The following is a 27,146-nucleotide window of genomic DNA, read 5'->3' as shown; positions in this document are numbered from 1 at the left end:
CCCCTCTGCAGACTTGTGGTTGCAGGTACCGATAATGGCTGCTAATTTCAAAGGCCCCGTGGGACGCGTCCTCACCACAGCGTGCTGTTGTCCCCGCGGACCTCTGAGTGTGTACGTGTGTGCGCGGGAAGAGAGAAAAAGTGAGCAGTGAGCTGATTAGCCGTCTTGCTTGTCTGTGTGTGTGTGTGTGTGTGTGCATCTGTGTGTGTCTCTGCCTGTGTGTATGTTTCTCCCTCAAGTGGGTTTAATGGGGATTTTGGGAGGGTGTGAAAAGCTCAAGCGACACCACCTCACAGTAGGCGAGCTGCTGTTGGGGGAGAAAGGCGAGCGCGAAGGCCGGCCAAACGCCAGCTGCCCTGTGACCGAGAGGCGGGGGACGACGCCTTGGGGGAGGGGGCATCAAAGCTAGCGCCCTGTTTTCATGCATACGTCTTTATATGAACGACTTTATGTGGATTTCAATTTACAAAGATGTGTCCAGCAATATACGTTCACTGTATGATCCAAGGCCTCCACTCTTCTCCCCCCCCCCCCCCACCCCCCCTCACTCCACAGGAGATGCAGCTGGAAGACGCGCAGCAGGCTTTCATCCAGCGGGACCGAGCCCTGGACTTCAGGGACATGATGGTCACCGTCCGGCCGCACATGCTCACATCCTCTGTGGAGGAATGCCTCGTGGCGGTGGGTTTTTGTTTGGCTCTGTGGTTCCCTCGTCCTTTCTGCTTTACTGTGAGAGCCGAAGTCGAGGCCAGATGAAAACGGGGGGGGGGGGGGGGGGGGGGAAGGGCGGTTGCTGCGGTTCACCTGCAGTTACGAAACTTTCTTTCATGTAACAAATTGGGGTTTCTTTATTCAGAAGCACCTACATGAAACAATAAATCACATGTGTCTGCATCAAACCACAACTTTGAATAACCAAACATGAGGCGATGCACACGTTGGGATTTCAGAAACAGGTTACATACAAGTACTCGTACGTGTATTTACTTTATTTGTGATAGTTGCCACTGATCCAGTTGCTAATGGCAGTCAGGCAACCCTACTCTCCATAAAAGGGTTAAAAGCAACACTGTTCTGTTCCATCTCGCTTCCTCCGTAGTGTCTTTTCTCTCCTCCGTTCGTCCTCTCACACCCACAGCGTGGCTCTCTCTCTCCCTCCAGCTGTCCATCTCTCATTTCGTCCCCTTCCTCGTTACCTTTTCTGTCACCTCTCATCTGTTCTCTCTCGCCCCCCCCCCCCCCCCCCCCCCCTTCATTTTTTTCCCTCTCTCTCAACCGCCACTCTTTCTCCCCCTCCCTCCCTCCCTCCCTCCCTCCCCTGTGTCTCTGTCTCTCTCCCCAACATGTCATTACGTCTAACCTCTCTGGCAGTGTCAAAGCCGGGCAGGCAAGCTGAATAGGAAGATGGAGACAGAGATAGATGGAGACTGGAGCTTTGCAGTCCATCATCGTTTGCCCGCGTGTTTTTGTGCGTTTTTTGTGCTCTATTTGTTCTGACTCCCTTGAGATGTTTGTCTCGGCTTGTGTCTCGTCTTTGCTTTTATATGTGCAGCAGTGTTTGTCGCCCTGCGTCCGTGTCCATGTCTCGGCCGATTTCATAAACACCTTGTAGACTGTGTCATTTTCCTTCGCCTGTGTTTACCTCACCTACCAGACATCTTGGTGTGCTGTTAGTTAAACGCTGTCACACACGCATGCACACACACACACACACACACACACACACACACACACGCATGCACACATCCAAAAACCTATAAACACTGCAGACACATTAAAAAGCGGTATTATAACAGAACACGGCGAAACAGTAACCTTTAATTCACTCACCAGCACAGCAAATTACCAGCTCCACAGTCTTTTCCACCCCTGAATATCCCCCCCCCACCTACCCCCCCTGTGTGGGGGGGCCTCTGTGTGGGATATCGCGGGAAGATCCGTGCCCACGGGCTCCACAGATACCAACCAATGCAAAAGTGTCCCTCTGTCAGGGACAGTTTCACCCCGGAGCTCCACAGCTTCCCTCCCGGCGGAAGGCAAACCGCGCCGACTGCGTCTGTAAAGCAAACAGTGCCATCTAGTGAAAGGCCGCTCTGCGGGAAAAAGCCTCGGCCCTCGTTCATTTCGGTGCCGGCGGCCTGAGCCAATCCCCATTTCATGAAAGGTACTCCCGACGCGCCGTTCCTCGACGTTCCAGAGCCTGATTCGATAAAGATGGGAAGCTGGTTCACATAAAAGAGTTTGTGTGCAGTCTGGAATGTCCTCAAGAGCCCCAGCATCTATTTTTAATACGTTACCTTTTTATTTTCTGTTCTTTTATCACTTCCCTCCACCTCATAAAAAAAAAAAAAAAAGTTAATTAAACTCCCTGAGAGTGTTCGTTGTGCGATGGAAAAAGCAGCGGTTGGGACAGGTTTACTTCTCCCTGTGGAGGGATGGTGGAGAGGAACGTTGATGGTTAACCGCCCATCTTCTTTAACATTTCCTCTGAACGTCTCCTCTGTCCTTCTCGGGAATCTTAATATCTAGATGTGTTCATTCTGTCTTTCGACAGTGTGCGTCTCCATCCCGGCGCAGGTCGCAGGGGGCCAGCGCTGTCCCACCAGGTCAGCTTTTCCTACTTCAACGGCTTCAACTCACTCCTCAACAACGTGGAGCTGATGAGGGAGACCTGCAGCAGAGATGTGCGAGTCACCAAAGGTACGCACCAGAAAGACCGACATTATGCAAAGACTCACAAAACAAATGTCAGCATGAACTGTTTGTTCTCTCACGCACAAACGGTCACCGTCCCCACACTTCAGGCCCAATGTGTTTTTTGCAGATAATGTATTTACGTCTGTGTGTGTGTGTGCGGGTGGAAACTTGTTTTTGTTTGTTTTTTTGGCATTTAAATGGGCATGCTGGATCAGACCGAGCACACGTACTGCGTGGCCACTTTTGTCCATTTAGCATCCTGGCACTTATCTCAGGGCAACTCTTTTCTGGTCTTGGGATTTCTAAATGAGCCGTGCTGTCTCACCCCGTAGATCAGTGCGCACGCTCGATACTCTACTCCATCATTTAAATTGCCGGAGAGTGAAGTCATGAAGGTGCAAGGTGATTTTGGGGGTTGTCATCCATCGATCCCAGAGCCTTTTTAAAAAAAAAATTCTCCTTTTCCTCTCCGTTTTTTCATGGTTAGTTCTTTTTTGTTAAATTGTTATCGCTCTCACTTGCTCGCCCCCTTTTGTTGTCTCTCATTCCTTTCCTCAGCACTTTGGCGCCGAGCCCAGTCAGCATTTCCAGTCTCTCTACCTCTCTCCGTGCCTTTCTCTCTGACTCCCCCCCCCTGCTGTGGCCATCCCGCCCTGACCCCTCTCCGCGTGGGCCCCCGGGGGGGGGCCACTCGTGTAGCCTGGTGATGCTATCTGAAGCCTTATCAGGGGTGTGGACCGTAGCCGACCCGAATTCAGGAGGCCATGTGCTCCCGGGCTGTTCCCACCGTGGGTGCACCGAGGCTGGGCTTGGCTCAGCCCGCGGTGGCCCGTAGCCAGCCAGACCTCCGTAGCCACCAGCCATCCACCCCTCCACTCCCTGAGTTATTAAGGCCTCCCTGGGGGGGGGGGACTGCGAGGGCTCGGCGTAGCGCTCCATGGCCCGACAAGCGCGCAGTGTGCGCGCACCAACGCATGTATCAAGTGAGCGTGCGCGTGCGTTTTGTACCACCCTATTTCAAACATTTCTCACATACACACAAGCATTGAGATGCATTAACGCAGCCAACCATGCACACAAGCGTAATAATCCTGATTGATTCCGTATGTGCAACGGGGGCCACTGTTTGCCTCGGGGACGCCATTACAGTGCCGAACGCCTACACAACAGCACGTGCACACACTGTGTGCGGAGCGCTTGTGGGCCTACGTACACACTGCACTTTGTTTGTGTGCGTATGTGTACACTAGACTTGTTTGTTTACATGCGCGCACACTAGGCTTGTAGAACACATATTTGTGCAGGCTATACGCCACATTGTGATGCATCTTTGTAAACGGGTACTGTACATTTTACTGTAAACTTTGGTGGTGGCTTGATTTGTGTCCAGCGCCACCAGAAGTTCTTCTGCATTATGTGGTTTAAGCCAAACGTCTAAACAAACGCTTGGATAGAAATCTAGTGGCACATTAATCTTTCCCTCGGGATGAACTTCCGCAACTTGGGTGATCGCTCTGACTTTTCATAAAGCAAGTATCTTGCTGTAGACTTCTCTTTTTCCTATTTATTCTTTATTCTTTTGTTTTTACGTGTTTACGTGTTTATGTCTTTCTTCTCGTTTTTAAACAACATTTGTAATTCTTTGTAAAAGTGCTCTATGATTCACAACTAATATTATAACAAAGGATGGTGTGGAGAGTTCTAAATGAACCACTATCAACCTTTTTAAGTGCTCTTAAGTTGTCAAGAATCAGTCTACAAAATTCCCCACTGAGGTCCAAAATGTTTTTTTTTTACATCTTGTTTCTTTGTCTTCATCCTACATTCAGTTTGACAATATTAGGTGTGTCGAGGAATGTGGGAGATGTTTGTTCTGCTGACTTCTGCAGAAGGTAGTAATGTGGAAATCTGAATATCATTTAGTACTGTGTCGGTAAGACCACTTTACGGAGAGGCAGGTAAATATAAAATGTGTATGGAGGGTCAGTCTGGTGTGTGTGTGTGTGTGTGCGAGAAGGAGAGCATGCCTCAGGGGTAAGCCGAGCTTTGGCGGGGTGAATGGCTCCAGTGTAGGACGACTTTGTCACAACCCCAGCCTGCTGCTCTTTGACTAAAGCAGGTCAAACAATGGTGACTCCTCCACTGTAAGCCACCCTACAGTCAACCTGTTCTTTATCCCCCCAACAATAGATCGGGTCTTGAGTTACGTACTAAAGCTGCCTCAGGACCGCTCTGGAAGTCCATGACTCTGCATGGCCACATTTTCTGTGCAGCGTTCTCCTGATGAACTCCACATGCTTCGGCGGGTATCACTTGTATGTTCCAACCAAAAATCACCATTAAAAACCAAAACACTCCAAACGGCTTCTAGCAACAGGTCCTGGCAAATCTGGGTCAACCGTATCAATTTAATGATCATCTTTCTTAATCCAGTTTCTTCAGAGACAGGAGCGGAGGGAACATAACAGCATGCAACATTTAACTAAGGAGTGTTATCCAGGTTTCTAATTGACCCTGTATTTAGAGCAACGTTGATTTTGAGTAGGATAAGCGTCTCTTTCTGAGTTGTGACAGGTTGTGTTGGAAAACACAGGAATTCAATGACTGATGTAGACGTGTATCAGGCACGTTATTAATCCCCATGGGGGAAACTCATTTACCCCCAGATTTACTCATACAGCAATGGAAATAGATTTCACAGTGTTCAACAAACAGAAGAGACATTACAATGAATAAATAACAGCAAATGCCAAATGACACATTACGAACGTCATAAACAAAATTAACACAAAAAAAAGAAAAAAGGATTTAAAGCTACAGCACACACAAAAACCTTTTTTCTCACAGGACGTTCTGCCCTCCGACTCCCTCGAGCTCTTGAGTCACCCGCCAGTCTACGCTCCGCTACCAGTGGTCCCGAGCTTTGATCTGGTATCTGAGAGTTCAGGTATTCGTAAAGAAGCTCAGAGTTAGCGGGTTTCCTTTGCATAGAAAGAAGGCCGTGTGGGTCGCCCAGTGATCTGGTTGTGATGCTCCCTGAGTGGAGTTCCTCAGACCTGGAGCCCACCAGAGGGATGCTTCATGTCCCCCGCGGCCTCGAACATCCCCGAGGATCCCCCCAGGTCGAGCTAGACGATGTGGCTGAGGAGAAAGTCCCCTCCGATGCTTGCAGATTGAGAGCCGAAAAAGGATGAACCTTCAATCTACATATTTTGTACTTATTTTACCATAAATTATCATGTTTCCCATATTTTTAATCTAAGTCAGTTTTGGAAAATGTTATGTATCTTCAAGTGAATAGATATCTGTCTTTGCTGCAGAGGGGTTCCCCGCGGGCAAGACACACACACGCAGTAGCTTTTAATGGCCCAATTTTGATAATTTGACAGTTCTTTGGTGTGTAACTCGGATTCCATATTCAATCAGGTCAAAAGGTGGAGGATAAAATCTCCATGGACACAGTTATTGGTGACGTGGATGTGCCACGGGCAAGCTGATGTCTGGAGGAATAGCATCTAATAACTGACATCGGGCTTAAGTCATTTACTCTTTTCCTCAGTTATTCAGGGAGTTGTGGAGGGTAGGTCCATCCCAGTGTTGCCCCCACCCCCCCCCCCCCCAAAAGCGCCCATTAAGCCCCAGGGTCCATACCACAAAGAGACCCGCGCTTTCTTCCCCCTCAAACGCCTCTGCGAAGGATCAAAACGACTGCGTCAGTGCCATAGAATCCTCTTTCACTCCAAAACCAATTCAAAATCCTCTTTCTCTTAAAAAAAAAAAAAAGGGCAATCGCAGCCCCTATGATCCGTGGCACACAACAACTGTATGAGTTTCACATTCCCCCACTTCCTTTGCGTCTAGCCCAGCGGCCCAACCAGTGCTCTCATGATTCCTAACCCCGGCCTGAGACACCACCTGATTATTATTTCTGGGCAATGGGATACTTTAATAGCCCTCCCCACTCCCCTTGATTGGAGATGCGAGAGATAATAGCCTCAATATTCCTCCTCGGCCTGAGAAATCTGGGGCGGCCGTAGAGATGCAATGGAAAGCCTGGTTTCACGTCCAAAGGTTAAAAATGGTTGTTATACTTGGAGGACGGGATTAAGGAATTCGGGAGCTGTCGGCTCCCATAAATCGGTTGTCTCACTCAATCTTTTTTTTTTTTTTTATGTCACAATGTATTCACACGGAACGATGGCAAAGTATCCGTAAAAACGTCAAGCAACTTCAGACTGACGGGATTCGGGCCTCCCAGGGGTCACGGACTCGGGGCGATGCATCGGTGAAATGTTATATTCCTCCGAGAGTTTTTACAACCGTTTTAAAGTTACTTGAAACCTCCCGCTCTCTCTCTCCTCGTCAGATGTGCTGGTTTTAGTGGACATTGAGCAGATCGCTCCGCTGGAGGAAGGCACGCCTTCCCTACAACTTGGCCGAGGTCCAGAGACAGGTACGGAATATGAAGACTTGTTGATGTGTTTGGTTTCCTCTTCCACACTGGCAGCTCTTTTTTTTTTCGCCCCAGTACATTCTCTAGAGCTCGATGTCAGAGGACTACGATTTATAATTAAGGATAATGATATCTCCTGTTCACAAGTAATTAATCTCCCATTGATTTGGGGTTTTGGCATGAATTGCACGATTCATCCATTGAGAAATTGTTTTTGAGTTACACGTCAGGGAAGAAAAAGAAGAAGAAGAAAAAAACGGAAGACACAGATCCAAACATGTTTTGTTAGATGGAAAGTTCGCCCTAAAGAAAACCTCCCAGTGTTTGTTATTTCATCTCATTTTTAGAATTTCATACCAAGGCTGAGACCAAGTTGCTTCCAAGTAATGTCCCATTACAGACTTAAACCGACTTTCGTGAGAGAAAACTGACATGTGGTTGACGTCTTAGAAAAAATATACAGACAAAGCTCACAAGTCAAAGGGAATTAAGAAGAGAGCCATCGCCGATTGCCTGGTGAGCCTTTATTCGCGTTTTGAGCGATACGAGTAAAAGCGAGAGCAGAAGAGACATGTGGACAACCGAACAGATGAGCAGAGGACTGTTTTCCATCTCCGGCTGTTTGGTCAGAGTTGCGTTGCCTGGTGGGTTCCAGCACTGCAGAGAAGGTTTTGGCCCGGGCCATATTGGAGCAGGCGGGGGCCAAAGGGGAGAAAGCAAAGGGGCCCAGCACTACACAGACGCCAGTCCCACCACAATGAGCCACTTTAGGCCCTTGTGGTTTGGCCTCGGGGGCTGGCCGCCAGCGAGCTGGAGCTCTCTCTCCTCATCGTTTGCTGCTTCTCTCTATTTCCCTTTTTTTTTTTGTTGATCTGCTTCTTTTCTCCCTTTTTCTTATTTCTCCAAACTGTCCGTTTTCTCTCTTTGTGTCCTGGTAACTTCTCCCCTCTTTCACCCACAAACGTCTTGACGGTTTGTGTAGCCGAGTCGTAGCGGCGCACACACACACACACACGCGCACGGAGGGAGGGAGGGAGGATGGTGGAGGTGGAGGGAGGTTGAATATAAAGGAGACATTCGGCCAGGAAGGAAAACCTCTGGGGATGAATTGTAGAAGGGGGCGGGAGTTTACTCTGACAGGTGGACCCGTTCTAGAGAGCCCCATCCCCCTCACTTCCTCGCTCACTCAGACACACACACACACACACACACACACACAACCCTCAACCTCGCCAGGCTCTCCAGGGTCAAGAGGCCAGAATTAGGCAAAACAGACAAGGCCACAGGTATCAGGTGGATATGTTGCTGTGTGTCCTCAACCTGAAATGGCTAGTATTTTATTACTTTTAACACATTATCATTTAAAGTAATTATTCCAATAAAAATTGTTTTGGAATGTAAACTGGCCTTGATGTTTGTGTTGTTATTATACTACTGGTATATCATAATCAAAAACTCAACGTCTCAACTGCATATCAAGACATTTGTGTATAGTATTTATATCTGTGGCAGCTTGGTGCTCTCTTTCTTCTCCGCATTGACCAAAATAACTAAATACCTGTGTCATAATGAAAATGGGACTTGCTGTGAAACGCTGGACAGCAGGTGTGACGACTGATTAACTAATAGCTGGTAATGAAGTCTGCAAGGGGGTGCAATCCGGTGTGTGGCCTGCAGCGTTGCTATTTTTACAAAACAGTGTTCAAGTGTTTTGAGATTTCTGAACAGAAGTGAATGACCAAAACACGTACCACTTCTCACTGCTGTTATCCCCCCCGCCCCCAGGCAGCAGCAGTTGGGCATCGGCGCCCCCCGCCCCGTCCTGGTCCAGGTGGCGGAGTCGGCCTACAGGTTCACCCTTGGCTCGGCGGCAGGGGGTAAGAGTCACGGCCCATTGGCTCTCTGCATACCTGCACTCCGCCACCCGCCCTCCTACCTCTTTGCATGTCTACCTGAGCACCCCCCCACCCCCCCCTCCCCCCTCCCCCCTCATCCCCACCCCACCCACCCCTCCGCCTTCTGTTGTCCTCAAAAGAAAAGGGTGAGAGGCAGAGAGGACAATGGCCCCTCTATTGCCCCCATCCCTTGCTTACAAGACCGACGGTTGCTCCGCTGCTTAAAGAGAATTGCTGCCCCCCCCCCCCCCCTCCACCCCCCCACCCCTTTCTCGCTCTCATCCCTCCGTCTCGCTCGGTCCCGTCTCTCGCCTCTCTGCGCGCCATGGGAAAACCCTCCTGTGTGGATTCTTTTGTACCTGCGTCAGTGATCAGAAGGGGATGAGGGTGGGGGTGAAGGGTGGGGCCTAAAGGCCTTGTGTTTGTCTTCAGACTCCCCACTGTTTTCCTGCTCCTCCTCCCTTCCTTCATTCCTTCCCTGTCCTCCTCCTTCTATCCCAAGGGAGACAGCTTAATAAGGAGGTATGGGTCCGCCGTCCCTTCTTCTTTCTCGGTCTCTCTCTAATTAAGTCTGTCGCCTTGGGTCGGTTCTTTTTGTCTGTGTCCGTCTGACGGGCCGAAGACACGGCAGTCTCCACAGACTTCCTCCTTCCTCCTCCGCCTTTTTCCTTTTCTTCCTCTTAAAAAGGTCAGCTCGCACAAATTGCAACGTATATTTTCTTTGTCTTCTAAATCTTGAAACTTCCTTCTTCCTCTGAGAAGAATTACCAAACTGTCAATATGCCACAAACTATTCAATCCTACTTCACACAGTTGATTCTTAATGCTTTAAAGTGTAACTTTCAATGTTTCTTTTTACTTAGTTTGTTAGTATATTCAGTGCAGGCTTGGCCATAGCCGTAAATGTGGATGTTAAAGTGAACACACCTTTATACCACGTGATCAGAATCTAAATAACCGTTTATTGTAATCTTTGTAGCTGTGGGTGCCACAGCAGTGTACCCCATTGATCTGGTGAAGACACGCATGCAAAAACCAGAGGACCAGTGGCTCCCTGGTGGGAGAGCTCATGTCCAAAAACAGCTCCGATGGCTTCAAGAAAGTGGTGCGCTACGAGAGCGTTTCCGAGGTCAGTGTGCACGAGGGGACAAATTTAGACCTCACGTTTTAATGTGTAATGCATACACGCTATTAGCAGGTGCCGCAGACTGTGCAGTTGATGCCGTCCTTTCAGGACTGCGTGCTACGTTCATCCTGCAGTAACACAGTGCAGTGTGTGTCTAATGGACAATCACTATAATGCATCACTTGTATCTTCAACGGTATTTCCAAGATCATGGTTACCATGTTTCATGCAAGAGAGCAGTGTACCAAAATCACAAGAACTATTGACAGACAGCTTTGAGGAAAAACAACTTACAGGCAGTCAAATCCACAAAATGGGTTTTTGAAAGAAAAAAATATTTCTGAGATGTGAGAGAAGAAAGAAGAAGATGGAGCAGCGGGCAGGAGGGACAATTAGAGTGAAGAGAAGGAAGAGGAGACGAGAGGAGAAGAAAAGTGCAGGGTGGACTGGAGGGCCGCGTGAGTTCACCTCTCCGCTGACCTGTCTCCTTTGAAGTGATTCCGGCCGGCGGAGAGCAGGACGATGAACGTCACACGCACACGGGGGGGGGGGGGGGGGGGCCACGCACCTCCTGGGCCCGTGTCACCGCGTCGCTCACGCGGACGCAGACACAAGACACAACGAGCATGTGCGCATGCCTGCATGCCTGCATGCATGCAGGCATGCACTCGGGTACGCACACACCGGGGCATGACAGCCCCTAATCACTGCCTGCCCTGTCTTTCGGGAAGCCGGGGTTAGGGTGTCCGTGTCGGTATTGTTTGGGTTTCGGATTGAAGACGGATTGAAAGACGGTTCCTCCTGGAACAGAGGCGGGGCGCTTTTTAAAAATCCCATGATTGTGATTGACAGCACAGGCTCCCGGGAGGAAACTTGAATGCTTGAATTTCTGTGGGAAACACAAAGGCCATCGACAGTCTGGCTCCAGGTAGATGGGCAGACAGGCATCCTGGCAGCCCAACTGTAGTTATGTAATATAAGTTGAAAGTGCCTTTCGCTGGAAACCTCGGGGAAAATCGGCTGAGCGAAGAATGTTTTGTGCAAAAACAAAATTGGCACAATTACTGTTGCAGCATAATGTCAGGATGTCTCATAAACAAAACAGCATCGAGGAGGACGGGGGCTTTTTTTTAGTCCTCTCTATCGATGGTTTGAATTAGGTGTATTTTCCCCATGTCCTGTCATGTTTATGCATGTTACATTCTGTATTGAAGACAGCATGTCAGAAGAATTCAGAAATGATTTTTTGGAGTTGCTTTTTAATGAGGTCCAGACATCAGGTCCTTTGGCCAAACTTCCAAATTAAGTGTGTGATTATGTGTGTGTGGCCTCGCTACACACAAACTACTGTGGATCATTAACTGTGTTTGTAACTTTCAGAGAATGTGTGTGTGTACTTCTGGCCTTGGGGCTGGGTAGGGGGGCCAAGTTTTATTGTGCTCTGTTGTGATTATTTTGTTTATTTTTATCCTGCTCTGGGTTGTAATTGAGGTCTGCGTAAACTTTTGGTTGGTTTGTTTTATACTCTGCCCTTTTTTCTATTCTGGGAAGCAGTCTCTCTCTCTCTCTCTCTCTCTCTCTCTCTCTCTTCATCTTCTCTTTACTCGTCCTTCCTCTCTCTTTCTCTCTCTTGTTGCTACTCTGATGTCCCCACACTCCACATCAATGGGTTTCATTAGAGTCTGGAGGATCTTGCAGGGTCCGATGCATGCGCCGGGAAGCCACACATGTTGAGTGTGTGGAAGTGGTATACGTGTACGTATGCACGAGTGTGTGTGTGTGTGTGTGTGTGTGTGTGTGCGCGAGTGAGTAGGGGTACCACAGCGCTCTTTTTTTATTTTTTCTAATCATCTCGTCATTTTCTAATGATAGGTCTTGTACCACAGCTACTGGGTGTGGCGCCCGAGAAAGCCATAAAGCTCACAGTAAGTCGCTGCATTAGAAAGTGCACACAGGCATGGATGCACGTTCGCAAAGACGTTCCCTGCATTGCTTTCAATCCTCTTTGATATAATATGATTCTACAGATATAACGTGCAAAGAAAACCTTTAGTTACATGCACATGACCAGATTTATTCTGTTAATTGTTCAGGTCCTACATAAAACATTGCTCACTGTAAGGTGACTTTACATTAATATCATGTTCTCACATACCAGGTGAAATAATTCCTTTTTTTGATATTACAACCTCTTGTGTTTGCAGATGAATGACTTTGTGGAAGGAAAGACCAGGCAGAGAGATGGAAACGTCCCGTTAGCAGCTGAGATCGTGGCCGGTGGATGTGTGAGTCTCAAAAAGAGTACTTTACTTCATTTATTGGGTATACCTTGGTCAGAGGTAACAATCTGGACAAAATGTGTGACTTTGACTTCTATCATTCCATTAACTTTGAAAGTATAGAATGGAAATAATAATTTAAAAAAAAAGATATTAACGACTATGGTATTAGAAAGTAAGACTTGGACTGGTGTGTAAGTGTCTGCTTCTAACTGTGAACCCTGGATGCTAAATGCTTCTTTTGAAGAGCGATTGTCAGCCGATCCGCTAAATTGTCTTTCGAGGAATTTCAAGGTGTCCATTTCCTGGCAAAGCGACGTTAAGGTGCATCCACGCGACGAGCTGGAGTTGGAACTGTGCGCGGGTGGAATGCAACCAGTAAAAACCACAACGGAAGAAAAAAAAACACACACGAGAAAACGGGACACAAAGTTCCAAAAACGAGCACACAGTGTGAACTCCAATCCGCTGTCAGCACAACGTATTCCCGCCTTCCCCGCCGTGGCTCCTGAAGGGCCACGGTGCTGAAGCGACGCTGCGCGGCACACGGGCGGTGAACACAGCGCCGAGTCAGCGCACACATCTCTGACACTCTGTTTACCTGTTTTCTGAGTGCCGCCCCTCTGACAGCTGAGCGGACAGACGCGAACCTGTTCGGGGGCCAAAAAGTCGCTGTTTGTTGACGGAAAGTGTAAAGGATCACACATGAAAGGCCGACGCATTCGACACCACCGCGCGCCGCACATGCTCGCGGGAGCGTGTGCATCTGTGACGAACAGAAGAGAGAGCCTACAGGTGCACAAACACACACACACACACACACACACACACACACTTCCAGGGAGGAGAGGAAGATTGACAGCCGCTGCTACCTGAGACCCCTACCGCTCCTTTACCTGCTCCCCTCCCATCGTTGGTTTTGATCACTGAGCTGTCACAGTCTGCCCCCGACGCACACACACACACACACGAGCCGTGAGTCCATCAAGGCCGGTAGCTGTAGCAAATGAAAGGAGGTCTTTCACTCAACCATCTTTTGATGCTGATCGCTAAAGCAAACTATTTCAGGATACACAAGTCATTATGGGCTTAGCTCCACTCAGGCACATTCACTTCACGTTATTTGTTCCAGAAATATGTTTCAGAAATATGTTTTACTACGGTGCATTTGCTGTAAATTTTTGTTAAGTGGGTTCTTTGTGTGATTTTTCTTCTTTATGTTTTGTGCGACAGAGACAAAAGAAAAAAAAGGGGTACTGTAACCGCAGGAAAGCAAATATACTGTAGAAGCATTTTTCAGCGCGGCACTGGGTGTGAAAGGTAGTGGTTGCTTTTATTTATACAACCCATATGGATTCAGAAGCAGAACCATAACAGATGCATAGGCAGAGTAGAGGATAAATGTAGAGGAGAGGAGTGTGGATGGATGGACTTTTCCTCTTTCCTCTGTGAGCCGTCGTGACAGCTCCTTTCATCCTGGCTGAGGCCCCGGTGTTAGTGCTGGCAATGCACTCTGCCTGCCACTTTATCTCTCACACACACACACACACACACACACACACACACAGACATCGAACCCTTCTGAACCCTGTTTTAGCGAGGCTTCAGCCGCAGCACATGAAATCTGTTTATGTCATTTGGTAGCTGTGAAAGTGTTGTTTCAGACCACAGTGTCGGCCTCAGCTCCACAGTCCGTAAGGCAAAAGAGAGGAGGACAGAAAGTACGGGACAATGCTGATGCTGTTTGTTTGCTTCCTATTTTGTAAACGGATCTCGAAGCGTTTTCATCTTCTCCAATGTCTCATGTCTCATGTGTTTCCTTACTTTTGTTCTTCCTCTGTAATGTGCTCGTTTCCTCTACTCGCCTCCTCCACTGGCTTCTCTCCTTCCTTAAAGCCGTTGCTCAGCAACATTGAGCCTCAGCCCGCTTTGCCAACTTCTAATGGTTATTTGGTAAGAATGGCATGCTCCATTGACCGAGCTGGCTGGATGCTTATCTGGCAGTTACTGGTCTGCATTTTAGGACTTGAGTTACCCAAAATACTTACTGGGTCATTGTTGAGAGGGGGAGTCAAAATACAGTAATACTTTGTTCGCGTTCATTGTGAATGTAGCATGGTTGATTTCAGTCTTTGTAATGAGTTTCTTATTCAGGCCTGATGTGGATTATTAAAACTTTATCAAAGAATCTCATACACACACACAGACACACACACACCAGCACACGTAGCATGCAGGGCGTTAAGTACAAATGGTTATTTATGGAGGGGCGGCTGAAATAGTGAGCGTTTGGCTTGTGAATTTGTGTTTGGGGGGGGGGGGGGGGGGGTCCTCAATCCTTACTAAACTCTTGGTATGCTCTCTGCAGCGCTCACACACACACACACACACACACAAAGCCAGGAGCTGTGATGCGTGCGTAAGGTGCTGACGTTCCAGGTTTCGAAGGATCACCTTGCCTTGTAATTACCTGGGAATCATCAGAAAGCCGCCGACGCTGTCACTCCATAATCACAACCCTCCACCTCTCAGCCTCCACCTCAACCTTCCCTCTCTTCTCTTGTTTTGACTACTCCTCTCTCTGGTTTCTGTCCCTCCATCTTTCTCTCTCTCTCATTAGCTCATTCTGTTTATTCTTCCTGATCCTCTTGTTTCTATTTGCCCCCCCCCCCCCCCCTCCCCACCCTTCTCTGGTCCCTGGAGGCTCAAAGTTGTTCTCCCTGTATCACTAGGGACGTGATGATGAAGCAGCGCGGGCTCCGTCGCTGCTTTTATCTCACGTTGTCAGGCCTAATTGTCACCTCATCTTTCCAAACAATGTCGTTGTTTACACTCCTCGAGTAAACAACTGTCTTCTTCATCTGCAGTCTCGTTAATAGACCATTGGAGCAGCGATCGCTGCCTCGCGGGCCGGAGCCCGCGGCCTCTTGATGCTCACGCTATTAGCCGGCATGTAATCAACTGGGCTTACATTCAAGTCATAAAGAGTTAGCTGAAGGGATGTAGCAGCGTTAGCGTGGCAGCCCCCCTGCTATTCACAGCCCTCCGGGGGCCTGGAAGGGCGAGCATGCCGCCCCGCTGTTCTGCGGGTTGTGCAAAAAGCGACTGCAAAACACCTTGAATGCGACTATTATGATCTCTGTCTCCCCTCTCTTCTTGTAGGCAATATATGGTAACACTTAAAAACGGAGGGAAATTAAGCGTGTTGCGGATTGAAGCTTAATGCCTTCCCGTAAGGCGGGAGGCGACACGCACAATCCATCATTCATAACGAAGCCGCTCGTGAAAGGGGGAGAAAAGGGAGCAACAACAACAAACAGACCATGGCCTATTTAGGACAGAAATGGCACCATGGCAACCGATTGCTATCTAATTGCAATGTGCCTCCCATTCGTGTGTAGCTACAGTAACCACTGGCAACCGTAGCCAGAGAGAGACAATATTAGAAAAGATGAGAGGGATTGTTTTAGCGGAGGTCAAAGCAAAGTAAAAGGAGAGAGACAATCCTGTAAAAGACATGGAGGGGGACAGAGAGATTAACAAGTGAAGGAAAATACGAGACAGATGCCAGAAAATTGAAACTGAGGGCCAATACATATCTTCAAACGGTGTAAACATTTCTCCGAATCCAGAAGGCTTTTTGAAGGTGCCGTCATGTTCCCCCCGACGAGACACTGTTAACCATTTGTCTCGCCACAAACTCCACCACAGCAGCTACTTCTTACGCCTGAAAGCCCCGCCGACCTGAGAGAGGCGGAGGAACCGGTCTCAACTTGCAACAGGGCTGTTGCCCTCGCAAGTACAGGTTAGGAGGACGGTGTGTGATGTGAGAAGCGGGAGAGGGTGGAAAAAAAAAAGAGGAGTCAGAGTCCCCCGCAGGGTTTGTTGTGATGAAGACAAACAGCTGACGGCCTCCAGCAGCGGGTTGCTGAGGTGGCACTGTTGCTGTTACTCGCAGTACAAGCAAGCGGTTGTATTTTAATCATTTAGGTATATTCAATATAAGTGGGATGTGATTCAAATGAAGACGTTGTCCTCACTGCCTGTGAGCAATGCACTCGAAACATCATTTCTAACACAAGCACAGGTGTCTGCTCAAGTGAGGGATTATTCGTGGAAGGCAGTACGGAAAAGTCAGGTTTGATTTAAACGATCCACGTCCTGCTTCTCTTTCTGCCCCCCCCCATCCCACCCCGCCCTCGCAGGCCGGTGGCTCCCAGGTGATCTTGACCAACCCGCCGGAGACTGTAAAGATCCGTCTGCAGGTGGCAGGAGAGATCACGGCGGGGCCGAGGGTCAGCGCCCTGTCCGTCATCAGGGACCTCGGCTTCTTTGGGCGGTACGAGGTGAGAAACACGCTTTGGGTCAGCAGCAGGGTTCGCATTACGCACACGTCTGAGCCACATATTGTTCTTCAAGGGCCCTTTTCAACCAACCCCTACTGCAGTATTTTTAAGTCACGTTTTTATTTTTTTATCCATAAAATAATTTTCACTAAATTCCAAAGTCCTTCTGTAAAAAGAATTTTCTCATCTCAATATTCAATCTCAATATACAGAAACATTATTTTTCATTTAGTGTTCTTAATTTATAGAATAAACCAGGACGCATGTGGAATATTTTAGTCAACCTATGAACTGGTCTCTATGTGAGTATTTTCATTTTGTTGCGACTAGAGTAAATTATCTGCACATTTTTATACATTTTCAAAAAAGAAATCTGTTTCATTTCAGTGACATATTAAAGCCAAAGAAATTTGGTTATTTCTTTAAAATTCTCTTTCAATCAGAAAATACTTTTAACAGCAGAATGCAATGTTCTATAAATGAGGCTTTGAACAACACATGACCAAACTCCACTGTAAAGCTTTTAGAATCTAGGTAAGTGTTTGGTGTAAAAGTGCTGATGAAGTGGAGATGTCACACATCAGAGTCTGAGAGGACAATCATTGATAAAAGAACAGCCTTTAAATATGTGTAAGATGTTGTACTTTTAAAGACACCATGAATGTATATTTATGAATGTATATAGTGTATAAATTCACTGATAAATATCAGCTTTTCAGTACTTGCATCAAGACAACTTTCCTTTTTACAACATTTTTATTATGTTTTTGCCCTTAGAGTCTCGACCTAATTAGATGTCTAGTATTCAGATTGCATTGTATTTTTATCAACCTCACAATTTCACAGCAATCCATTATTTCTTATTACTATTATGACTAAATAATATGTGATTTTTCTATTGCAAAATTATACATTATTTTACCCCACATCATTTAAATCAACCGATTCATGTGGACTTCTGTTCAAGAACAAGAAAAGACACAAATTATGCTAAAAGCGGTATTTAACCTTAATTGCCATAATTGGTATTTTTCAATAGCACACGGCTAAAAATTGCAGTGCACTGTTTGACCATATTAGTTGTGTGATATTATGCGCCCAATACACTGTAGGGGAAGAATGAAAGATTACCATGGGCAAATATAAAAATGTATTTGCGTTGGTGTGTTTTACAGAGTAATTTCTGTATTTTATAATCATACTCATTTCACCTATAAAGACTTCCAGCATCTCTCTTCACACCAGGTAGATGGACAGTGTACAGGCTTGTAGGCATCTATGGCTAGCGGTGGCTACCGCTAACATCAGCAGCTTAACTGGCTAGACATTAGCCCGCGGGGTTAAACATAGCATGTCTAATTAAATGACATAAATAAGTCCCAATGGAGCTCGGCAGGAGACGCTCCGCTTCAACTGTAAACACAATCAAGTGTGAAAATGTCAATCTCATACCTGTGGTTGTTTTAATTTGCAAGTAAGATGATGGAACTTGTTGTGTTGTCAAATCCCAAGTAAACTATTAAAGATTTAGTGTTCCTGCGACCGGACTTTACTTTTAAAAGTCTGCTGATTATTTAATAAACTGGATCTCACCCCTCTGGGGTCCAAAATCATTCCCTCCTCACTTTTGAGTGATTAGAGAAATGATTGTGGATCATACAGGGAGCTCGTCACACAAATCATGCATTTGTCACTTTGATGCATGACGGCGTTGTTCTGTTTTTTCAGTAGCAATCGATGGTTCACTTCCTTTTTCACAATGCGTGGGGGGCACAGTTTGAGTCCACCACACACGGATCCCAGAGCTCCCCGGGTCTGTCTGTGTGGTCTGCTGATGATCACCTGTCAGCCCAGACAGCGTTAAACCTTTGGCATCTTTTAATAAGACTACAGCAGAGCGTCTCCGTCTACCTGCCTCTCGTTCCCGTGTCTCTGTCGCTGTGCACTAACTGACTTGTAATTTATGACTGTGTGTGTGTGTGTGTGTGTGTGTGTGTGTGTGTGTGCGCGTAGCTACTGTCTCCATTCTGCCGTGTGCTCGATGCTGCGTTGGCCCGTGCCAGTGCGCGTGGAGATGTTCGGTGTGGCCCACGCAAAGAGAGGGGACAAAAGTGCATTGGAAGAAGCAGTGCTGGTGCTGGTGGTGGTGTTGGTGGTGTTGGTGGTGGAGGAGGTGGAGGGGAGGAGACGAGACGAGCTCCAGCCTGCAAAGCCCCAGACGGGCTGGCTCCGGAGGGGCTGCACCCAGGCACAGAGCAGCCTTTGTCAGGGTAATTATCCTGACGCTCACCCTCTGCTGGTGGAGCTGCAGGCCGGTGGGGTGTGTGCCGACGCACTAGCGCCACCATTCGTTCGCTGGGGCTGAGGGGCGGGGGGGGGGAAGTGTTGAACCCACACGTTTCACTTTCATGCACCGGGGGTTAAGTTTGTGTTTCTAGGTGCAGGCGTACATCCGAGGCCCTTCGCCTGTCCCTATTCAACTAAACCCTCTCATTTAATCCCTGCCGTTGAATCACCCAACCGTGCAGGGCTCTGCCATCCGAGGCTTCTAGTCCCCGCGCGGCGCTGCTCGACTGGGCCGTTGAAGGGAAAGAGAGGGAGAAGAGATAAGCCCAGGTTATCAGCCGGTTGAGGGAGTATTTCCCAGCGGAGTTAAAACGAAGCCTGCCCAGCCCTTTGAACGACTTCTGTTGACTGTGGTCGTTGTGCTAAGAAGGTGGCAGCGAGCCAGCAGCCTTTAAATGCGGCAGGTAACTCGATAGCCTTGATGATACAGCGTTGTTTACAGTGGCAGACAGGGAGTCATCTTTGTCAAGCAAGTCCGTCTTCGTTTGCTCGTCCCCACGCTGTTTTTATAATTCTTCCTGCTTTGCTTTTGGATCCGCCGCCTTCACCTGCCGCCAGGTGAAGGCTGCCAGGTGAAGGAGACACAGATCGTTTGCATGTGGAGAAAACGGATCCTTTTCGCATGTTGTGGCTGATATTTCAGTCTTTTGGAAGTAAGGCCTTTTAGCGGTAACATCAGTTGATGCTTGAATATATTATTGGAGACAGACACTATTATATTATAGAAAAAAAGAAAACAATCCATCTTCCCCTCCCCCCCCGAGCCCTGTCTCTCTTTCTCTGCCCTTCTTAGTGTTTATGCTTCTACTTGTTTTCCCTTTTCTGAGATTTTCACTCGAAACCTTAAAACGCCTTATTTTTATTCCGACTCTTTCTCCAGGGTTCCAAGGCCTGTTTCCTGAGGGACATCCCCTTCTCACCCTGCTACGCCCACCTGAAGGCTCACCTCAGTGAGGAGGACGGCGGGATAGGACCGGCCAAGATGCTGTCTGCTGGAGCCACTGGCAGGTAAAATAGTTCGGAGCAAACATCAAAAGACCAATAAACAAAGAGGCTTGTGTCAAAGGTTAGTCTTAAAGTTCCTATTTAACATAAATAAGGGTAAATAGGGGGTTGTGGGTTCATCTGCCCCTGTAGCTAATATTATAAATACATAAATTACAACTATTTTATCTCTAAAATCTCAGACTCCGTAATGAAGTCTATCAATGTCTGAATTATTGCGCAATAATTCGAGAAACAGCGGCGTGTTCCTTGACCATTCACAGCGAGTCGAACAGCTCCGGTCAATGCACAGAGCGCTGAAGATAGGAGACTCTTTGTTTTCCGTGGTTCCAGCTTTTAAACAAAGCGCCAGAGCTGTTCCCTCTGCCGTCTCGCCTCCTCGGGCCTGCGAGCGAGCAGCGGCACCAGCAGCGGCGCTTGGCAGCCTGCGAGCGAGGTCGCCTCCCACCGCAGGCTCCGTGGCGGTAGCTGCTCGTTAAGAGCGCCGCTCAGTGATTGGGGAATGGGGGGGGGGGAACGCCTGAGATCCCTGCCAACCGAGGCCGCCTGAGGGGAGGATGAAAGGGGGGGGGAGCTTTCCAATGGTAACACATTGGCAGAGGCCATGCGCATGTTGGCTGTCCGTAGGTCGGTCACCAGAGTCGGCGAAGACAAACGTTCACCTCTGTCCTTCGCGTGATCCAAAGAGTTTTCAATATTGGATTTTTTTTTTTTTTTTTTCTTCACGAAAGTAAACACTAATAACAGACCAGCGCTCCCCCCTCCAAGTTAAAAGACTTTTTTTTTTTTTAAACATTTGCATAAAAGGCTTAATGTTTGTTTTGAATCCTAGGAGAAGTGTGAGCAGCACTTTCTTTTTGACGCAGAGGCGGGAAAGAAAAAAAAATCTAAAATCCTGCCTCCTTTCTCCATTTTTACTTTAATTCTCACCACAAGACTGGCAGCCCGCGGCCCACAGACTCCGAGCTGAAACGAGCCTCATGATTTCTTTGTTTTTTTTCCTATACTTTGACACATTCACCCTCCCTCTTTCCCATGTATTTATCAGCGGTTACGGCATTCTGGCAATTAGTGTTTTACAGTCAGAACAGGAAATTGAATTACACGCTCAGTTTGCGGGGTATTATTGAGCTAGGCATTACTCCGATTTGTGAAGAACGGTGTTGGCCCTCTCAGACATTTTGTCCTCATTCGCTGTGAGGTGTAGGCTTTACACAGTCACTCTTTTGTCAAGTAAAGTCAAAACAATGAGCACATTAACGATGGATCAATCATCAAAATGTTGCAGATTATTTGTTGTTTGCGCTACTTTTAGAGCAGAGACTGTTTTCTATCAGCGTTAAAGGCCGCGTGATTGGTTTAACACGAAGCACCACTGGGCCGTTACTCGGCGTATCAAAATCTTCTATTTCTCAATTATTTGCTTTTTGAGGGTCAGAGTTTCTACATCGGCTGCTTTCCAGTGTAAGTTGGAGGTTGGAATTTCCAAACTCCCGACCTCCGAGCTTTCCAGCTGCAGCGCGATGCCAAAACGTAAACACAACACACGGTTGCCTGTGAGAAACCGATGTTCCTTTTGACAAGTCTACACACGATCGATCCCTCAGCGGCAGAGCCCCTTTTTTGCATAATAAAAACTAAACAGAAGGCAAGAGGTGTAATTGTACATTCTTGGTTGGATTTGCATGCAGGAAAGTTTTTACTGAACGCTTCTTCTTTGTCTCCATTAACTTATTTCCACCACATCTTGCTCAAAAAAAAGCTACAAAGAAGGTCCCCCCCCCAAGCCCCCCCTCTCTCTCTCTCTCTCTCTCTCTCTCTCTCTCTCTCTCTCTCCTCTTTCCTCAGCTCAGTGCAGGTGGTCAGTCTCCGCCGGGTGCCTGTCCGCTACCTAAAGCTGAGTTGATTAGGCTCGCTGAATAGCTCGTTTGGCCGCTACAAAAACCACAAAGTCAGAATAAATCGTCAAGAGGGCAGTTGATGGTAATGACTGAGCCATCAATGATTGAGCCCATTCATGGCTGAAGTGGCTGGAGTGGGGGCCTTGCAGTCACTGCCTTCAGTCGGCAGTCACTTTCGCGGCCACGCGGGTCACAGTGTGCACTGCTCTCATTACCATCCATTGTCTGGCCCCCGTTGAAACGGGGGGTAAGAAAAGTAGGAGAGCAAGGCAAGGGAGAAAGAAAGGTAGAGATTAAATAATGGCCTAGCTGGTGGTATGGATTTGTTGGTGGTGAAGTGATAGAAACGGGGGGCCCTACTTGTGTGCGCGGCAGACTCACTGCAAGATGGTCAAGATCCGAGATGACGCGTGTTTTGGAAGAGGGGACAAAGAAGGCTAAAGGCCACTTCATCAGATGCAGTTACGACGATATGCAAAGATCTCACTCGGCCGCCGGCGGCCGCTTCCCACGATCATCTCATTTGTCGCCGTATTTAGTATCAAACACATCCAAGGTAAAAAAAAAAGAAAGAAAAGTAAAAGCTCTTCTTCTCAGCAGGCATGCCAGCAGCCTCTCTTGTGACCCCCGGCGGACGTGATCAAGAGCCAGGCTACAGGTGGCGGCACGTGCCGGTCAAACCACCTACAGCGGCCGGGTGGACTGTTTCTGGAAGGTTCTGAGAGAAGAAGGGCCCCGGGCTTTCTGGAAAGGAGCTGGAGGTAAAATGTGCAACGTTGTTGGTCTGTACTTTTCACCTGTGGGGGTCACAGACAGGTTGGTGTGCTTTGATTGGTCGAGGATTGTGAACCCCGTTTGCAGCCTTAAAGAGATTTTGTATATTTATAATGTATATATATATATTACATAATTTGAACGTACCATAACATCAATATATTTTGCATTAGATTAATAATACATGTAAATTTACATTGACTGCATTATACCTAATTGCCATTTGAAAGTATGTAGAGGTACAATGTAATAGTATAATAAATGTTCATTTGCATTTGACTTTTTTAAATGGGACTGGATGATGCGTTGTATAATTTGAAGTTGTTCAATAAATAGTTAAAATTAGAGTAAATTACGTGATATTTGCTTAATTGATGTACAACTTATTTTATAAAGCATCACTTTATTTCATGTTACCATCACTTCTGAAAGCTGTAGATTCACTAAGCTAATCTAACTAACTATGGAGATAAGGCCGAGCTTACGTATCCTGCACAAGTCCTGCACATGAATTGAAACAGACAAATATCTATTCTTTCCTGCAGCTCGTGTGTTCAGATCCTCGCCTCAGTTTGGAGTGACCGTGGTGACCTATGACCTCCTGCAGCGCCTGGTTCTACGTCGACTTTGGAGGACGGTGAGTCCCGAGCGACTCGCAAACCGAGCAGACTGTTTTTCTGTGTCGTTACTGTCACCACTGGATTCTCCACCACCACTTTCCCTAATCTCCCACCGAAGCAGCATTTCTACATCACAATAGCCGTGGGTCCAAAAAATAATGTTCACGGACATCTCACTCAATTTTCTCAGACTTCGAGAGCTCAGCTGCAAGAGCGATCAGGACGTTCCACTCGCCCCTGTACTTTCTGGGATTGAAGCTCACTCAGGAATAATTCGGCCGTTTTACGAAGTCAGAAAGGTGGAGTGCGGCAGAGAGGAGCTGAACCTCTCAAGGCGACCGAGAAAGTGCTTCATTCCACGGACAGCTGTGTTGCACATGCATGAGTGCATGCATGTCACTGGAAGGCTCATGACTCTTGCATGGTGCCCCCTCTCTTTCCTAAAGGCTCGCAGTCAAACCGAATCATCTGCAGATCCAAAGGCAATTTTGGGGTTGGTTTTAATGCGAGCAGATCCGTGCATTGCTGTTTATGTTGGCAGCACATCGCCAAGCTCCACGTGAAATCAATGATGGTTTCAGATTGTATATCACGAGGTTCATGTCTGTGGTGAACAGGGTCGAACATGATCTAAATTTATGATTTAATAACTATAATGGTAAAACTCTTGTCTGTGCACGCTCACTCGCTCTGCAATTTGGATTAAGGTAACATCTCACACTGCGTTGGTTGTCCCCCCCTCCCTCCATTTTAACTCTCACCACTCCTCACCTTTCCCTCCATCTTCCTCCATTATTCAACGCTCTCTCTCTCTCTTGTGCACGCGGGTTGCCTCCGGCGTCTCCTCCCCCCCCCCCCGCCTCACCCTCTCTCCCCACACCGCAGAAGGCCGGCTGGCTCGGAGCCCACCCCGAAGTCTCGGATCCGCCTGTGGGCGCCCAAACCCCGCCCACACGGGGGGCCTCAGGTCGGCCGTGGCCACGTTCGCAGGCATCGGGAGCAGGTTTGGTCTCCCACGCTGCTCAGTGGCGACGGCGGCAGAGGCCCCCGCCGGTGTAAACCCACCCCCCCCCCCCCTCAACCTCCGTGGTTCAAGGGAGCAGGGGTGAGGGTACATGAGCAAGATGGGGCTTGTATGTCGTTTTTATTATGATAAGTTACTTATTACCTGGTATATGTAACCATATGGACTAGTGAGCTGATTCGAGGGGGTACTTGGTGGCTCTCCATTGATTGACACTGTATTGAGCCGTATTATAATGCGGTTATGTTTCTCATACGGTTTAGTCTGTGCACACAGGCACAAGAAGTTAAAACACACCCGAGCTGCTTGCTTTTCTTGGAATATATTATCAAACACTTCATACAGTTGCAGCTTTTGTGTAATGTGTAGGGATGAATATGTTGAATATCTATACAGACATTTTGGTTAATAGTGTGCTCATTTGATCAAATTCTTCCACAAAAACATGACCAAAGATGACTTGAATGTAAAGTATCAGTGATCCATCCTGAATGTACACAGTGCTCACTGTGAGATGTTTGGTTTCAGGGCTAAATGTATGCAGATGTTTGAATATCTGAGAGACAGCTGGCATCCACTGCAGTTCTGAGTTGTGTCACGACTGTGTATGTATTTTAAATGTGTACGGCACAGAGAATGTAGGAGTTACACGTGGTGTGTAATATTCCTGCATAACTGTGCACTGTGTGGTGTACGGAGGTTAAAGAGAAACTCCTGTTGTTTTTAATGTATGCTGCAGCTTTCCCTTTGATTCCCAGTTCTGCTTTGTGGGGAAAAAGAGGGAGACAACAGTTCAGCAGCTGGGCTTTAATAGTAAACATAACACGTTTAACATCCAGCATTCTGCGTCACATTACGTCTCTTGGTAATTCACTTATTGTTATTAAATATAAACGTTACTCTTCTTCAGAACAAAAGACAAAGTGCCAACAGCACACTTTGTTCCGTTTCTGCCGCCCTGAAACACTGACATAGAGCAGCCACAAACGTCACCATTATCACTCTGTGTTGATGAATCTGGAATATTTCAGGAATGTGTCGCATGCAGTACAGAGAAAAGAAGCACAACAGAAAGTCAACATGACATTTTGTAAACAATACACGACTAGTCTATGGAACCTGCATCACTTTTAGGATAGTGCAAAGCATCGTCACAGTACAGACATCTTCATAAGGCTATAAGCCACTTCTTATATACAGTAGGCTCACGGCATCACCTCAATTCACTGAAGAAAGAAATCGGTAACAGGTCAGCAGCGTAACCATTAACACACACAGTTTACAGGAGAGTGGATGCAGTCCCCAAAATGAACGAAACGGGGGAGAAAAAAACCCAACCAAAAACAGTTTGAGACACACATGCTACAGTGACGCCGGTAGCGCCTCCAGGCTACGAAGCGACTAAAACTCCACAATCAGCGATAATGGACACCACCGGTCTTCTTCATCAGGCTCCTCTGTGAGCTGCAAGAAGACGTGGGTCGATAGCACGCCGCCTACTGCGGTCGAGGGCGAACCGGAGCGAGCAGCCAATCAGACGGCAGCAATGGAAACGCATCTTTTCCTTTAGTGTATATATGATATGCAGTGGGAAAAGAAAAAGGTTTAATATCACAATAAATGACGTGAAGGGACCTTCTGTTCAGAGTCGCTTCCCCCTATAGAGAGCTTCTTTTTCAGCCGGCGTGGGCAAAAAGGCCAGAGAACACAACGGCATATTCAGCAGTTCAGAGAGAGCGCGAAAAGAAAACAAAAAAACCCTATGAACGTTGGGACTCCAGCCGACGCGTCGCCTCGACCCCGAGCAATGTTCATGACATTGACAACTCAACACACGTCGCAAACCCTTCTAATTCTGCTTCATAGTACACCGCCGTGGCCTCGAATCCCCTCCTCGTCGGGTTTCAGGGTCCCGCTCTACGAAGCCAGCTCCATAGGCCCCTCCTCCTCGCCGTCGCCTCGGTTAGCACGAATCTCCATCAGGGTACGAGCGAAGCGCCCCCAGTCATCGGTGTGGGTCACCGACAGCTGTGGGAGACATCAAAGACACACCGGTAACGTGGTGTTAAGCGCTGGATGGACACGTCTGCAACGGTGCCGGGCCAAGAACGCATGGGCGCCTTTTCACTGGGGAGTTGTTCTAGTAATGATGCCACGGGTGGGGAGGGGGACAATGATGGCAGGATAACAAAAATAAGGTGGCTATGGAACGTGACATGAAAGCCATGTGTTCTCTTTCGTCAGTTCTGTCATCAATGCGAGAAAAGTCGGGAGGAGCATCAGAACCATTGTCATTTCATCCACTGGTCCACACAGTCCCACCAAATAGATGTTGGGGTATTTCAGTCGGCTGCTGGCTGCGCTGATCACAGGGCTCACACAGGATGTCAAACTCAAGGTTCTTTACCCGTTCAGCAGCAGCAGCAGCCCTGCATCGTGGGAGTCAGAATGAGTGGGACAAAAGCTGCGGCTGCCACCCAAGCTGCCTGTGAGCGGCTTTGAATGGCCCGGGCTGTAATTAAACAGGAACCAGGAGGAGGGAAGCAGCCATTTTGATCCCCTCGGCTGGCCACAGCAGGGGGGTACCGCCTGAACGCTGTGTATACGGTGCATTTACTGCTAGCAGCCGTATTTTAACAGACCCCAAGAAGCGTCAAAGTGTCAAAGCAACGCCGACGGA

General features: G+C 47.8%; 2 protein-coding genes across 19 annotated transcripts in view; one reads left to right on the top strand and one right to left on the bottom strand.

Moving 5' to 3' along the window:
• The window catches only part of LOC119219558 (electrogenic aspartate/glutamate antiporter SLC25A13, mitochondrial), a 41,365-nt gene extending 16,814 nt beyond the window's left edge, over positions 1-24,551 (top strand). Inside the window, 18 exon segments of the mRNA XM_062558644.1 lie at positions 556-691; positions 2,593-2,700; positions 7,064-7,116; positions 7,118-7,150; positions 8,943-9,027; positions 10,025-10,077; positions 10,079-10,209; positions 10,903-10,907; positions 12,044-12,096; positions 12,376-12,456; positions 16,656-16,796; positions 20,023-20,146; positions 22,646-22,686; positions 22,689-22,809; positions 23,368-23,432; positions 23,434-23,459; positions 24,328-24,379; positions 24,381-24,551. Of these exon segments, the coding sequence (XP_062414628.1) occupies positions 556-691; positions 2,593-2,700; positions 7,064-7,116; positions 7,118-7,150; positions 8,943-9,027; positions 10,025-10,077; positions 10,079-10,209; positions 10,903-10,907; positions 12,044-12,096; positions 12,376-12,456; positions 16,656-16,796; positions 20,023-20,146; positions 22,646-22,686; positions 22,689-22,809; positions 23,368-23,432; positions 23,434-23,459; positions 24,328-24,379; positions 24,381-24,551 (1,479 nt within the window).
• Positions 24,552-25,258: 707 nt separating this feature from the next.
• LOC119219303 (cytoplasmic dynein 1 intermediate chain 1) overlaps positions 25,259-27,146 on the bottom strand; it is a 42,569-nt gene continuing 40,681 nt past the window's right edge. For all 18 annotated transcript variants that reach the window (XM_037474424.2, XM_037474429.2, XM_037474426.2 and 15 more), the window contains one exon: positions 25,259-26,494. In XM_037474424.2, coding sequence (XP_037330321.1) covers positions 26,384-26,494 — 111 coding nt within the window. In that variant the 3' untranslated portion in view covers positions 25,259-26,383. The remainder of the gene's footprint in view (positions 26,495-27,146) is intronic.

Source organism: Pungitius pungitius, chromosome 17 (genome assembly GCF_949316345.1).
Source record: "Pungitius pungitius chromosome 17, fPunPun2.1, whole genome shotgun sequence".
Lineage (NCBI taxonomy): Eukaryota > Metazoa > Chordata > Actinopteri > Perciformes > Gasterosteidae > Pungitius > Pungitius pungitius.
This window is presented reverse-complemented; position numbering and strand designations above follow the sequence as displayed.